Genomic DNA, 16,411 nt, shown 5'->3' on the forward strand with positions numbered 1-16,411 from the left:
AAATTATTTCTATATGCTTTAGAGTATTTCATGCTATATTTGAATTACTTACACACAAATGCCATATCAAGAGATAATAATAGTACAAACCTACATCACAGGTTGTTGTGAACATTGAATGAGTTATAGAAAGCAATGAAAACAATGCCTGGCCCAAGTAAACGCTGATAAATATTGAATATTATTATTATAACAATGAAACAATAAACCTTCATGATTTAGAATAGCAATAACTCTCAGAACTGAGAGGTATAAAATAACCAGAAATCCACAAGGTGGCTCTCAAGGCTTGGCTTTTAAACACAATAGAGCTGCTTTGTATTTCCAAAGAAATGAAACAAGACCTTTCATAATTCACCATTATGAATGCTGACCTGACTTTTCAAAGACTCTCATAAATTCATAATTAATAAATAACTGGAAGAATACAAAGCTGCATAATAGGTGGTATGTAATAGAAAACTTTATAAAGCAAAAAAAAAGAAACAAATGAATAAACCTTGTAGCTACACTGAAAGAGAATCTGACATTCAAAACAACTTGCATCAGATTATCATAGTCAGAATTTAAAATATCAATATAAAATGGTGAAATTTACAGCACAATCTGAATAACTGAATACATTGTACTAAGATGGTAAATGTGAAGGTGCAGAGCACAATGCCTGGCAGCTGTTCAGCAAATCTCAGTTAAATCTTAAGTTATGCATATAAAATATTCTGAAGATACTACCATTTTATGTCTATAGTTTTTTTATTTAAAAATTTATTTTTATAGCTTTAAATCAGGGCAAAATTTTCTGCAAAGGGACAGAGTACTTTAGGCTTTGTGAGCCATATAATCCCGGCAGCAAGTACTCAATTCTTCCCTTGTGTGTAAAGAAGCAGCCACAGAAGACAAAGGAAGGGCTCTGACTGTTTTCTAATAAAACTAATTACAAAAACAGGTTGCCACCTTTGGCCCTCGGGCTGTGGTTTGCCCACTCTTGATCTAAATCATTACTTGATACAATTAAATAAAACCTTTTATAAATACTAGAATACTATCGATACTCAAATTACCTAGAGATGTGCCTCTCAAACTGTAATGTGCATAAATCATCTGGGGATCAAGTAGAAATGCAGATTATGATGTGGTGAGTCTCAGGTGAGGCCTGAGGTTCTGCATTTCTAATGAGGACCCAGACTTTTTAGGTCCTTTGAGCATATAGTGAGTGGCAAGGCAGCTGTTCTGAACCTTTTTGGTCTCAAACTTTCACTCTCAAAAAGAGCTTCTGTTTATGTAAATTACATCTGTCCATGTTAACCTTAGAAATAAAAAAAAATTATTATATCTTTAAAAGAACAATAATCCATTAGATGTTAATGTATTTTATAAAATGTAACTATTTTATGCTTTAACTATGGGACTAAACACTACAATTATAATCATATAGAAAAAAGTGATAATTGGACACAACATGTATTCGGATCCTTTGAAAGTCAAGAAAAAAGTCAAAATTATAACATGATAAATCTGCAAAATTAACTTATTGGAAACTGGAAACCATGGATCTTTCATATATAAAATATCTTATATATCTGGTACATTATGTGCTTTAGTTCTTGTATTGTGCTGCCATTTGTTCCCTACCTGCTTTTCTGCATGTCCATAATCAGGTCCTTGAGTAGGTAAAAAGTAGGAAATCTGGCCATTATTCTTGGCTCTTTCTATTAGAGACATAGCTGTTCTTACAGTGGCATTTCGAGCATGTACAAACACCATCACCTAAAATAAAGGAAAGCAGTTTATTTAATACTCAAATTCATTAAAAGATGGCTTAATACTAGTCTGGAAATCACCCTATATAAATAACTATTAATTTTTCAAAATAAACCCCCAGTTTATGAATACTTCAACATTTGCTTATTTTAGAACAAAGTATATATAGGGTAAAGGCAAGTTAAGTAAAATTCAATAACATAGCTTTATTATTAGCCTATAATTGGCAGAAGTCAGAATGAAATTAATGGATTATATAAAATGTGGAACTTAATTTGTGCATTTCTCTTCTGAAGACATGATTCATTAGCACAGTCATATCTTATGAGGACAGAGTATAAAAATATACTAGAGCCTTATTTCTCCACAGTCAATGAAACTGCCAGTATCATAAAGATGTTTAAAGAAACTGGAAACAATAAAGACCACTCTTCCTTGGACAAAGTCATGTCTAAGAACAACCATTTAGAATAGAGTTTAGGGGACTGCTGGAGATGAAAAAGCTTCTAGAGAGGTACTTGGAATTTTCTGTTGTGGCAGACCTTCCTGTGGAATTATTCACAAAGCGACTGTGGAAATCTGAATTAGGGGGAAGGTGAGTGTCTGGATGCTTTGTCAAGAAGAAGTGGAAAAAAAGTCCTTCCAGGGACAGTAGTCAGGAAGAATGTGAAGGCAAATGAAGAGAATAAAATCAGGAAGTGACTAGCAGTCTGCATTTGCTGCCTGTCAGGGCCTGCCTTCTCTCCTCTGTGATGTTTCTTCTTTGGCTTCCACCTCCCTGTCCCCTCCCTCCATAGCTCAGCCCCAGCCTTCCCAAAGAGCCATGACAAATTCCTAATTCTTGCCTGTCTTCCCAGCGTCTCTCCATGTTCTTCTGTCAATTGTTTTCCCAGAAGCTGGAACTTTGGTGTTATTTGCAGGCTACACACTTAGAAGGACACGCAACATTGTTTTTAGTCAGGGAATTAATAGGTTCATGAGAGTTGACCGGAGTAAGACAAGATCATTTTGAGGACCAACAAAAGTGAAAAAGGGAAGGAGGCCTGTGCTTTGACCAGAAAGGAGACAGAATGACAAAGATCTAGAGCACATGCTGTATAATTAACTCATAGTAATCTTGTAATTAGCCCATAGTAAACTTGTCAAAGGGAATGTTCCACATATAGGATCTGATAAAATTCATAGTAGAGTAAAACCTCAGATAACCATCATTCAAGAAACTGGAATACTTAACAAATATTCTTTTAGAGCGTATTCAAAGTAAAGGAGAGAAAATAATCTGGAGAAGAGCAGAAGTTCCTCAATGAAAATCTCCCAAAGTGCTTAGAGAAAGTAAAACAAGCCCTGCAAGTCATCTGGAGAAATTTAACGTAAGTTAATCACAGCCTTCAAGGACATAAAGCTTGAGACTTCACACTTTATCGGAGCTCTAACTTATTTTCTGATACCAATGTGATTTGAAAAGAAATATGATCAAAAGAATATTTCTAAAGAGTACACTACTAAAATTTATTTCAGAGAGTTTCGTGGATACTTAGAACATTTTTTGTTTTCCTTATTTTCAACCCCCCACCCCTGCCAAAAACCAAATCTGCTTTTCACAGGCTCTCTAGCTTTCTGGCGAATCATCTTTACCTCACAGGATGTCAAGAGACTGCCATTTAAGTTCACTGTGATATTTTCATAATTCCTGACATCAGCTATTTAATACTAAGTTATATGGAAGATTCTATTAACCATAATGCCTTGCTGAAGCTTCCTCAATTCAGAATCTGTCAAATTCTACCATCCTGTCTTTCTACAAGGTAGGGACATTTCAACTACGAGTTTCTTTTTAAAGGGGAAGGCAGATTATTTTCTTTTATATAAAAATAAATTTGATCACACACAAAACCTCATTTACCCCCAACATTAAATTTTAAGAAAAATCTCAATTAAAATGAAGTTATTTATTATTTTATTAATTTATCCATTCATTCAAACGTTTCTGAGCATGCAGTCACTACCAAGCCCTGAGAAAACTACTGTGAAAAACAGAGAGACAAGGTCCCTGCCCTCATGGAGATGGGAATCTTGTATGATGGATTAAATAAGCACAAAATAATTTTTACTTAAAATATATTTACTGGACATGTGTGTGTGTAAAATACTGTTAGAAGGAGAGATATGAAATGGATAAGACATGGTCCCTTCTTCTATACACTTTAAGGAGGGAGATAAAACTAGACATAATTTAGGGAGCTGATCCAAAAGACGGATGGAGTGCGGATAACACAGGAATGCCAAACATGGAGACAGCTGGTCTCCTTCACTCATCCATGCCATGACATTTACACATACCTCCTGCATGCCAAACAGTGGCCAAAGCACCGGGGATACCATGATGAATATGTTCCAAGGCACCAAATTGGAACTCTACTGTTACGGCAAGAGAGAATCACTAGGGATCAGCCCTAGCTGGCTGGAGAAGCAGGATGCAGTCTGCATGGAGGAGGCTACGTACACTAGTCTAGAGTATTTATCCTTGGTAATTTTCGTGTGTTAGCTTGAAGAAGTATGTTTTCGTTCAAAGTTTCTTACACTGAGGCCCAGGGACCACTTCATCAGAACTACTGCTGGGGCCTGTTGAAATAGATTTCTGAGCCCTCCCCTAAAACCAACTGAGTAAAAATATCTAGCAGTGGGGTCTAAAAATTGAATTATTAACGACTACTGAAATCTCCACTGTACTACTGTGTGAAATTAGTTAATGGTTACCACCAACTCAGTTTTCTTCTTCTAAGTTAAAAGAAGTTCAAATGGAAACATAAATAAAACATATATAATACCACCACTACAAAAATTCCCTAATAACCCATCTTTATTTACCTATACATATGAAACATCAGGGATTATTAAGATATTTTATATAACCACTATAGCCCCAAGATCATTCTCCAGATGGGCTAGGGTTTTATAATACAACCAGATTTCTATTCTCCATAATTTAAATGCCACATTATGTAAATCCCATTAAAATAACAGATATGGAGAACATAAGGGAAAATAAAATATGACCCTAAATCTTCATTAATTATTTAAGTCTGACTTGTCAACTTATCACTTTGCAAATTATTTTCTACTGCAGCCAAGAGAAATATTAGTTACAACTAAAGTAGCAATTTCTTTTTATTAAAGAATCCATCATGTCTTATTCGGTAAAATAAACTCTTTTTCTTATTAAAAATTTTCTGTCTAGAGGCTCCAACAGAGGCCATTACAAGGTTTGGGGTCTCTATAAACATACTCGATTTTATGGTTTGTTAATTTGGTTAATTAATTTAAATAGACTCATATAAAAATTATAACTAACAGAGAGGACAGCACTGTTTCACATGGCAGAAATAACTCCAAATTAATCTTAGACATGCTGTTGGTAACCAAACAGCAGTTAAATGGGCGTGTGTCTAAAATAAGATTAGAACAGTAGATTCAACTCAATAATGTTGGTAAATTTTGACTGTTTTGTAAAACTGTTTAAATTTTTACTCGAGGTTTGTTAGGTTAATGCAATTAAAAATATTTTATATACTTATTTTTGGTTTAAAAAGCCATTTTGTTAAAAAATGTATGATGGAATCAGTCCTGAACTGGGAAAGGAAGTATGTGAATCTGAGTTCTGGTCTTGTTATTTGACTTATCAAAGAAAGTGTTCTTCAAATGAGATGCTGATTAAAATTAATGAAAAATAAAAGCTCAGATAATGATCATTCAAAAAACCAAAATGCCAAAGTAACTGATATTGTTTCAGTGTATTCAAAGGAGAGAAGGACATATTATTTTAAAAAGACCAAAAATTCTACTTAGAAATACTGTTAAATAGCAGTGTGATTTAGAACAAATTATTTAACCTCTTTGATCTTTATTTCCTCTAGTACATAGATAGTTACTAGAGTCATAGGATTATGGTAAGGATTAAAGGATATCCCACACTGCATTTAGTAAAACAACAACTCTCCAATTTTAGAATGCATCAAAATCACCTGGCAGGCTTGTTAAAAACACAAACTGCTGCTCCTCCCCTCTACCCCCTTTCTAATTAAGTAGGTCTGAGGCAAGACAAGAATTTGCATTTCTAACAAGTTCAAAGGAGATGCTAAAACTCTTTGTACAGGAACTTGGAGACTTCCTCAGAGCTGGTAAGTATTAACACCATGATGAGGTTAATAAGCATTAAGAAAATTAACTTGACCTAAAAGACTAAGTGGTTAGATCAGTGAATGAATATTATAAATTGACACCTATATAAACATTTATTCCTCACTTAATGCAAGTGTGTGTGCATATCTAACACCACAAAAAACAATTTAAAAGAACACTTATCCTTTAACAACCTTTGTAAGGGTGTTGTGCCAGATGAACTAGGAATAAAACAATTAGTAGAAATATTTAAGCCTGAGATTATTTTAGAACTGGAGGGAGGAGGCCAAAGATTGTGAAATCTTGAATCAAATTCTCTTCTCTAGAAATTTCCACTAAGAAGGAAGAATAAGAATCGAAATACCTGGAAAAAATACATGGCAGATAGATGTCCCACAGGAAATGCTGCTGAGAAATAATGTTTTATAATTTATGGTATTGTCTACTGTTAGTTAAAGAATGAGGCTTGAGGATGAGGAAGTTTATGTCATGGTGTTTATGTTTTCACTCTAACCAGCACAGCCATTTATTTGTTTTGTTCTCAATTCTTCCCAACTTTCTTAACCCAGGATCCTCAAGAGAATTAAGTCCCAATGACCTAAACAAATAGTGATTCTAAAGTGTGTCCCCAGACTAAGAGCATCCTCTGGAAACCTGTTACAACTACAAATTAATAGCGTCACCCCACATCTGAGCCAAAAACTCTGAGGCTGGGACCCAGCAATCTGGTTTAATAAGCCATTAATAAGATGAATGTTAAAATTTGAGAGCCCAGTGAAATGGCATCCACTGTATGTAAAAAAAAATAACAAAAACAAAACCCCCCAAACCTGTCCTCTGTGCATTTAAAATGGTTAAGTACTATCTTTGGGAGACTGAAGAAAAGAGCCAAATCATTTTCCATGTTCTATAGTCTGAATGAGGAGTGCCGCTGCCGGTATATTTCAGATTTATATACCACAAGGGCATGTAGGCAACAAAACAGTTTTTATTGCTGTGATTATATTACCCTATCTGTGATATTAAGTAAATGCAATTTTAAGAGGCTTCATTCTGATTGCTGTGAATCAGTTCTCATTTTAGGTCTGCCAATACTGACCAGCTAAAGACACTTAGGTCATCTGAAGATCTTTTCACACCAGTACCCAGTTTCCTCATTTATTTTTTCATTTGCATAGTATTCCTTTACTTAGAAATACCATAATTTACTTAACCAGTCCTTGTTTAATGGACATTTATGTTGTTCCTAATCCTTTCTTGCTTAAAGCAATGCTGTAATAAATAACTCTGTATACAAGTCATTTCACAATTTTGTGGATATTTTCATACAAGTGAAATTGTTGGGTCAAAGTATATATGATCATTGAACTATGTCCCTATTCTGAATATTGTCTGTTTTATTATTGGGCATTTTTTTCTTATTAATTTGTAGGTGTTCTTACAATACAGAAGATAGTATGTTTTGTCTTTTTCTATATTGCAAATATTTTGTTCTATGCTTTATCTTTTGACTTTATTTATGATATCTTATTCAGTATGGAAATAGTTAATTTTTCTTTAAATCTGCCAGGATTTTTCTCTATGACTTCTGGGAAATTCATAGGCAAGAAAGTGAAAATAGTCATAAACATATGAAAAGGTGCTAAACTTCAGTAGCACTGTGTGGCTCTGGAAATCCAATGGTGGGCACAAGCAGAGTTGGATTTTGCTCTTGTACATGCACAAACACACATATCTATCTGCAAAGACATCTACAAAGATATCCATAATGTACTGCCACATAAAAAAATATCAAGTTGAAGAACAATTTCCATAGTATTATTCTGAGTATATCATAAAGGGTGTGTGTGTGTGTGTGTGTGTGTGTGTGTGTGTGTTTAAAAATAGGGAGATATGGATGGAAACCCACCAAAGTAATTACCTCACAAATGAAAATGGGATGGGGAGTATAAAAAGATAATGTGTTCTCTGTATATCTTATATTGCTTATCTTACCCATTGAAACAAGCCTTAATAGTTTTATGAATATATAAATTATATTGAACAGGAGAAATGATCAGTGATGAGGCTGTAATAGTATGTTTATAATATACTATTGTACTACCATATTTGATATGATTATTTTATTGCTAAGGGATTTACGGTGTCAAAGTAAAAACTTAAAGAACACATATTTAACAATGAACTGAGAAGGGTGGTAGTGGTACTTTTGATCGAAGAGACACATTTATCTTGTTTTAGTTCACCTGGAAATGCTTTAAGAAGAAAAAAGAGACATGGTCTAGCAGAAGAAAATAAATAGTACTTCCTGGAAAAGTATACAGAGGTCAAAGGCACAGAGAAGATAGCAAATCCATATGGATTTGGTGAATACTGGCTCTAGGCAGAAATGGACATGTAGACAGAAGAGCAGTAATAGCTGGAAAGGCAAAATACAACCTCATTATAAAATGTATACTTAGAGAAAATTCACTCAAGACTCAGAAAAAAATGATACCACTAAAAGCAATACTTGAAAAATTATTTTTATGTTAGACAAAGATTTTAATCTGAGCAGTTAAAGAGAATGCCATCATCATGAAAAAACATGAATTTTTGTAAAGGAATATACATTACATGTTGATAAAAAAAATTATGACTCAAGGAAGTGTAAAAGAAAAAGGTGGATAAAACATAGGAAAAACCTAAAGACGATTTTGGAATGTAAATGGATAGAACAATGGACAGGACAATTTTAAAAGGCTGGGGTTATTAAAAGAAAAAAGGTGGCCCTGTTTTTTATGAAGAGTGAAGATGAGCGAGAAAGCACTTAGGGAGGTCTCTCTGAGAAACAGTGTGATTGTTTGAGACAGATCTTATAAAAAGAACTCTGATTTAAACATTTTAAAATATAGCTTTGTAGCCAATAAACTACCTGAAACATTGGTACCAATTTATAAAAGTCACTTCAAAAAAAGAAAAAAGAAAGAAAGAAAAGAAGAAACCCTTATACCCACATGGGGGGAGATGATGCCACTATTATGGTTAAATTAAAATCATAAAAATTTCCCTGACGATTCCAGGTACAAGTGATACTTTATTCTTTTGAGCATCCAAAGAATTCACGGGCCCCTCTCTTAAGCATTTATCACTGACTATATTTTATTTTGAACTATTTTTGTGCTTGATTTAGCTCCTCTGTGAGTCTGTGATCATCCAACAATTACATGACAGGTATTGGGGATGTAACGGTGGGCAAGGCCGGCATGTGCCCTGTGCTTATGGAGCTTATATCTAGTTACTATGATGCACGACTGGAGTCTGGGAAATGGTGAACACAGAAGCTGCCATTCATTACATGAACAACTACAGGAAGAAGATGCAGGTTAAAAAAAAAAAAGAAGAAGAAGAAATAAAAGCATAATCTAGAAATTAACTGGGGTCCTCTCTCAAAATTAGCAAATTCCTTGATTTAAAGGTGATGACATTCCAGGTTTCTTCATTATTGGCCTTAGGGTGTCATCTCTCTAAATCCTTCCTGCTGTTCAAAGCCTCCATGCATTTGTATATTTCTAGGCCTTTACCCATGTTTTACTTTACTTAGTTCTCCTGCCAACTTCATCTGGGGAAATTCTACAAACCTTTAAGGCCCAGTTCTAATGACTCTTCTCCAATCTCTCCAGGGAAAGCTATCATTCCCACAGCACTTTGTTCATACTTGTGCCTTGTGTAATCTTGAGATGTATATAGGTCTCTCCGCTGTTGTTCACAATTACTAGGACTAATAATAAAAGATATGATTTACTAAGTGCTTACTATGTGCTAGGCCCAGTACTAGGTGCCAGGCATAGTTATTTAATTTACTATTAACAACACAATTAGGTAGGTAATTCTATTAGAATTTTACAGATGAGAAAACTGAAGCTCAGAGTTTTAATAACTTTCTACTCATTCAAGAGCAGAACTGGGAATTATTCTCAGATTTGATAGTCCAAAGCCTATTTTCTTTCCACCAAGTTATAGTCCCTCTTTGGGTGTTGCCTGAGGGCACGTTTACACCTTACTAATTTTGAGGTCTCCTTGTCATCCCCCATACCACTCTCCCTGCTATCACCAAATCAGTGGGCACTCATAAATGACTGCTGAAATTCCAATGTTAAAAATGGTCAACTTTCACAAAAAATATTTATTTTTAGCACATTTTTGAGCAGAGATATGAATTTAAAAGTTTATAAATAATAATAGGATGTAGGCTGAGTTAATACTTTCACTGATACCTTTTATTAGAATCTGGGGTATAAAGCTAACTTCCAATTATTCAACTAGATAATTAATTTTCCTAGATAGTTTTGTTTAAATTTATTAGCAAATGTTCCACTGATAATGAATAACTAAAATAGTTACTATTAGTCTTTTGATACTGTTGTAAAGCTATGTGTATATAGTTGACCACTGAACAACATGAGTTTGAAATGGGCAGGTCTACTTATTTGCAGATTTTTTTCAATAGTAAATCCTACAGAACTACACGACCCACTGTTGGTTGAATCCCATGCAGAATCGCTCATCTGAAGGAACCACGTGTATGAAGGCACCGCACATACTGAGGGCTGATGATAAGGTATAGGTGTATTTTTGACTGTATGGAGGGTTGGTGTGCCCCCAACACCCACGTTGTTCAAGGGTCAACTGTACATTTTAATGCCATTGCAAAGTTAAAAATTTGGATTTTTAAAAAGAAACAATTTATAAAATGAGCTAGTCTAAGAGCATCTTAAAAAAAAATTCTCGACTTTGAAGTCAAAGACAGTTCCTAAATCAAAGCTACTTACATTTACAATGAATCAAATTATTCAGATCCATTAACCAAAATAATGTCTTACTGATGGACATGAATAAAGAAAGCATTTTTATGTTTTATAATGGTAGAAAATTTAACAATACTATATTTGGATTACATCAATAAAACTATTACTAAAAATAGGGCTAAAATAATAAATTTTAAACTTCTCTTAATAAAATTTAAACTTATTAATCACGACTATAACAACTAGCATTTATTATCAGATATTCCTGCCAACGAACTGCATTACTAAAGCATAATTTTTAGTTTAAAAAGACCTGGTAAAAGGCTTATCACATATACAAACTACATCAAATAGAGTTAATTTATCTTGTCTTAGCTGTCTCAGAAAACTGTATAATTCACTGACTAGTCTTCATGCATTAAATTATGCAAATAAACCAACGAAAGTAATCTGGAGGTAGAGAGAGAAGTGGTTCCACAGCTCCAAGCTGTGTAATTAGATCTACACTCAGCAGTTCAGAGCCACCTCTGGGCTCTCATGCTGAGAATATGCAGTTCTTCTCAAGAAACCTAAACTTTTAAAGTGATAAACAGATTCAGGTTATCATTACTGAATTACATTTTAGGGCATTACCCTGAATGTGAAATATATTCTTCATCAATTTCTCTAAAGGAATCATTTTAATATTTATCAGCTTCTATATTTCAGTTATATAGAGCTTTAACTGCTAAAGTTGGTTAAAAGAAATCCACAATGCTTTACATCTTCTAAACCCTAAAAGATACTCATTATTAAAATGTATAATAATTAAAAAAAAACAAAGTTGGACGACTTAGTGTCCGTATGTACCATTACAGCAAAAATATATAACATCAGAGCTAAGTCCACTGTAAAAAGTATTATCTTACAACCAATTTGCATATATCAGGACATTGTACAATACACTTGAAGCATAAGATAGTTATATTTCAGTATGGTCTCTAAAATATTAAGACCACAAAAAATAGAGAAAGAAAGTAGAGCTTTTAAAACATAATTTTAAAATAGTAAGTATTTTGAATAAATTTTCCCTTTGCTATAAACTTAACATAATTAAAAATGTTTTCTTAAGCATTAAGGGGCTGTGGAAAACTATACTTTCTGGCTAAACCCTAGTTTGTAGGGATGGTACAGCATTTTCAGCTACAGGTCTGTCTTACCATATATGCAAATACATTACTTTGTACCTGATTTGAGCAACAGAGGAGTCACAGTTGCCTGTGACTACTGACACTACACATAAAAACTTCCAGGCTACTGCATTCAGCCAGTATGTACCATTAGTATTCCACCTGGTTTTCAAGGCCCAGAAGGGCAAAACTACTGGTTTGCTTAGTCCAATGTATACATGACAAAGTGGAAGATGAAATCCCACCTCTACTGAAAAGCTAAATTGATACTGCATACGGAAAAGATCAGTCCACTTGCTTATCACCACAAGTATCAGTCCACTTGGTATCACCACAACAAGAACAGAAACTATTCATCCTATGGAAATTATGAAAAGTTAATGCCACAGAACAGTGGTTTAAAAACTCATTTTGGCTGTGTAATTCTTTCTTTCACTAAACTCTTTTGCAGGAGCGCTCTCTCTCTCCCTCTCTCTCTCTCTCTCTCTCTCTCTCTCTCTCTCTCTCTATATATATATATATATATAAAGATTAAGCTACCTGAGTGGTCCTGAGAGATCCAAATCTCGTATCTCACTTCTTCCTCCCAAACAGCACACCTCTCCCAACCTCACGCCAACAATGCCCGTGGCCCCTTGGAGCACGCTGGAGCAGTCTGAAAATAACAGCTGTGAGAGGAACTCTACTAGGGGAAAGGAACAGCTCAACATTATATTTCCTTGAAAATTCTGAAAACCCCAAATCTCTTTCATTCTTCTGGATAATATTTTGGGGAAAGAAATAAGTGGAAATATTAAGAAATAAAATACGGGCTTCCCTGGTGGCGCAGTGGTTGAGAGTCCGCCTGCCGATGCAGGGGACGCGGGTTCGTGCCCCGGTCTGGGAGGATCCCACAAGCCGTGGAGCGGCTGGGCCCGTGAGCCATGGCCGCTGAGCCTGTGCGTCCAGAGCCTGTGCTCCGCAACGGGAGAGCCCACAACAGTGAGAGGCCCACGTACCGCAAAAAAAAAAAGTCTAGAATTCTCTTTCCACTTTAAATTTCAGCCTACATTATAAGTATTAAAAGATTATAAGCATTACTAATTATAAAATGTTCATATAGACACACATAAGCAAAACTTTTAAGAAACATTATGTTGAAGCTGGCCTACTTGTAATGATTAGTTTAATAATGAAGGAATTTAATGAAGTTCTAAAAATCCAACCACTGAATTCATGCTTCATCGAAGATGTTTTCAAATATGACTAAAATCTGACCCAAATTACACTGTTCTTAGTTACTCCCCATAGTACAACTGTGGGTCAACTTAGTTCATTGGTAAACCTAGGTCAATCCGCTAAAGACTGATAAGACAGAATAAAGAATACTTTAATACACGGTAGCATCACACACAGAAAAATACTTTACTGACCTCTATGACAATCCAAATTGCATTGACATTTGTTATTGACAGCCCCAAAATACATCTATTCTGTAGAGCAAATTAAGCAAGACCAGCTAGTCTATTACTATGGAAATAAAATTCATTAGTGAGCTAACAATTTCATTTCTAAAGATGCTGCTGGACTTGAAGTTCTATTATTATTCAACGTTATAAGATGTTCTGGACTGAATCTAATTTCAGTAAAATAACAACATAAGAATGTATTTTTAAGATTTCTATCAGTATTTTTCATTTATTTCCTTAGACAATAATCACTACTTATAATTCTAAACATCCAACTGTGCATTTAATATTCTCAAGTGACACACTTGAATAGATTCTCCCTAAAAAGAATACGCTTTTTTTTTTTTAAACTTACTTGAGCAGAAGAAATCCCACTAAGGCAATATACTCTCAATAAAATTTTCTAGCTAGACTAATTAAAACTGTACTGCTATAAAGGGAAAAATCACAAAGTTGTAATTCCTCTTAGATTGGCTCTTAACTGTCTCCATTTTTTTGAGGCTGCTCTAATATTTGTGCTTACAAAATGAAAAACACCTCGGTTTTCCATAAATCTGTATTGTACTCTTCAGTTGACCCTCTTCAATAAGAAAAAAAGGTAAGAGAAAGGAAAAAACAAGAAAAAAAAAAGATTTATCTACAAACCCAAGTTGAGATACTTACACTGCACTTAAAAAAAGGTACAATGCCATCTGACCATCCATTAAGCCATGCATTTGGCCCTTCTCCATGATTTCAAAAACACAGCTACAAGACAGAGCAAATAAAATACCATAGTAAAAAAAAAAAAAGTGAGACCAAAGTCCATGGAGAACATAACAAAGGACCACCAGAGAGACTATGCAATCTAGGTAAGGTTAGAAAGATTTTTATAAAGCAGACAGTGATAGCAAACTATATTACTGGGATAGTTTAGTAGAGTACATGTCCTTTCAAGACACCTTTAGGTCTTGTTGGAAAACAATCCTCCCTGAAATTCCTGGTGATCCTACATGGTCAGGGCCTTCTGAGCAGTGGAAACTGAAGGGTTTTAACGGTAGAGAATGCCTCCACTCCCCCAGAGCCATTTCTTCCCATTCTATAGGTAATAAAGCCTAGAGGCTCCTTTCTTATCACTCAAAGAGACAACTGCTTATATTCCAGGGTACAGGCCGCCCCTTCCCTCCTCAAGAGGGAATCTGTTTATATTCCAGAGTGAAAGAGAAAGGTCCCTGGGCAGGTCAGTTGGTCTACTTCTTTGTCTCCTTTCTTCCTCCCTTCTTTCTCCCTCTCCCTCCCCTTTCTCCTTATACCCTCCCTTCCCCCCACCAGAAGGGAGGATGTGCCAGCAACAACTATATACGCTTCAAGTTTCATAATTTTGGAGCACTCCTATGGGGCCACCTATGTGCACAGAGGTAGCTGGCTCTTACCATGTTACCCTGTAAAGCTAGAGAGGGGCAACCAACACCATGCTCTGTGAATAAATATAAGGTCGGTTCCCTACCCAGGTGTCTCTTGTTTTCGCGTGTGTGTGTGTGTGTGTGTGTGTGTGGTATACAATGAAGTTAGCCTATGGCAAGCTAGCACGAATATCTTAGACCCTTAACAAGACTTAAGTCTCTGACCATATTTCGAGAGCAGCCACTAACTTGATGAATGCTGTACAGGTTGGAAATGCCCACTTTATTTGCCATAATACAGTTAGAGCTGCATTTCCCATCTACTCATTCATAAAACCAAGAAAAAAGTAAGATAAGATCTGAGACTATTACACTACTCTCTTAAAAACAGAATCATATTTTATAATATTCACTACAGAGACATAGTTCCTTCCTTTCCACCCCTTCTCACTTAAATATGCTACTATGACAACAAGAAAAATAAAAACCCTAGTTACAGGAAAGACAGTAAACGTTTGCAATGGTTCATTGAGTTTAAATATTCAACTCCCTTTTTTGCACTTTGAGCACGTACAGGAATAGTTGTATCAGATTTCCTTGGGACACAAAATATTATACTTAGCTTTAATAAAAATACTGTTTGTTCAATTTTATCAAAAGATGCCTACAAAAATGTAATCAACAAATGCTTGTGGTGGTAACGAAACTTATTAAATATACCTACCAACTGCTTCTAAGTCCAAATACCAGCTGGAAACCAGCTAATAGAGATTCAATATATCATTATCTAAAGTGAAACAAACAGCTGTCAAATTAACTTCTGACAATTTAATGTAAAATTTCTGAATAGCTGTCCAGAGAATTTTCTATGGTGTTATAAAAGAAAAATGATTACTAGCAGTCAAACACTGTTTTAGTACTTCCCAAGTCTATGTTATTACTGTTATTCAAAAAATATAACTAATTAAAATAACAGTATAAACATGTATGTAAATTAGGTTTTATTTTCAACAGAATTAGTGAAAATACCAAATATACAGAGTATATGACAAAATTAAATACCACAAATAGATTCAATGTTTCTTTTATATTACTTAACCTGATAATTATATATTTACTGTAATTTAATACTATAATTACACAAATCACATGAATAAATGACAAAATAATCTAGTAAATTCACTTTGTAAGTCTGGAATATTTGATTTAAATCAACTGTGGATCTATATAGAATCTTTCAAGCAACAAAATTTATAACAAATTATATACAATTTAACTAACTTTTCACACAAAACATGCATTTATGCATTGGCTACATGCATAAAGCATATATGCAAAACCCAATAGTTATAGTTGTTCCTATGCAAGACATTTTGGAGGTGTGAAACAGAACAAACTGAGAGGAAAATTATACAACAGTATGGTAATAGTATCTAGTAAGAGGACGTAGCAACTTGTACTATCTTCATATTTTGCTACTTAAAATATGAAGAGGGGCACCAAAGAAGACACAGAGAACGAGAAAATGGATAGAAGTGGTGATAACTTCTATGAGGGAGTTATACGGACCTGACATATAAAAATAGAGATAATGTCCAACTATTTAATAGATGAAGTGGATGAGATGAAATGGATGGAGCATAAAGCTTTGCCTTCCAGGTCTGAATCATTATATATGTTCCTTG

The 16,411-nt window shown here is 34.6% G+C and overlaps 1 protein-coding gene across 1 annotated transcript in view; it reads right to left on the minus strand.

The window, feature by feature from the left end:
* ASCC3 (activating signal cointegrator 1 complex subunit 3) overlaps positions 1 to 16,411 on the minus strand; it is a 333,359-nt gene that overhangs the window by 156,754 nt on the left and 160,194 nt on the right. The window contains exon 14 of the mRNA XM_082669278.1: positions 1,633 to 1,767. Within this exon, the coding sequence (XP_082525404.1) occupies positions 1,633 to 1,767 (135 nt within the window). The remainder of the gene's footprint in view (positions 1 to 1,632; positions 1,768 to 16,411) is intronic.

This window comes from Grampus griseus (assembly GCF_964374135.1).
Source record: "Grampus griseus genome assembly, chromosome: 13".
Taxonomy (NCBI): Eukaryota; Metazoa; Chordata; class Mammalia; order Artiodactyla; family Delphinidae; genus Grampus; species Grampus griseus.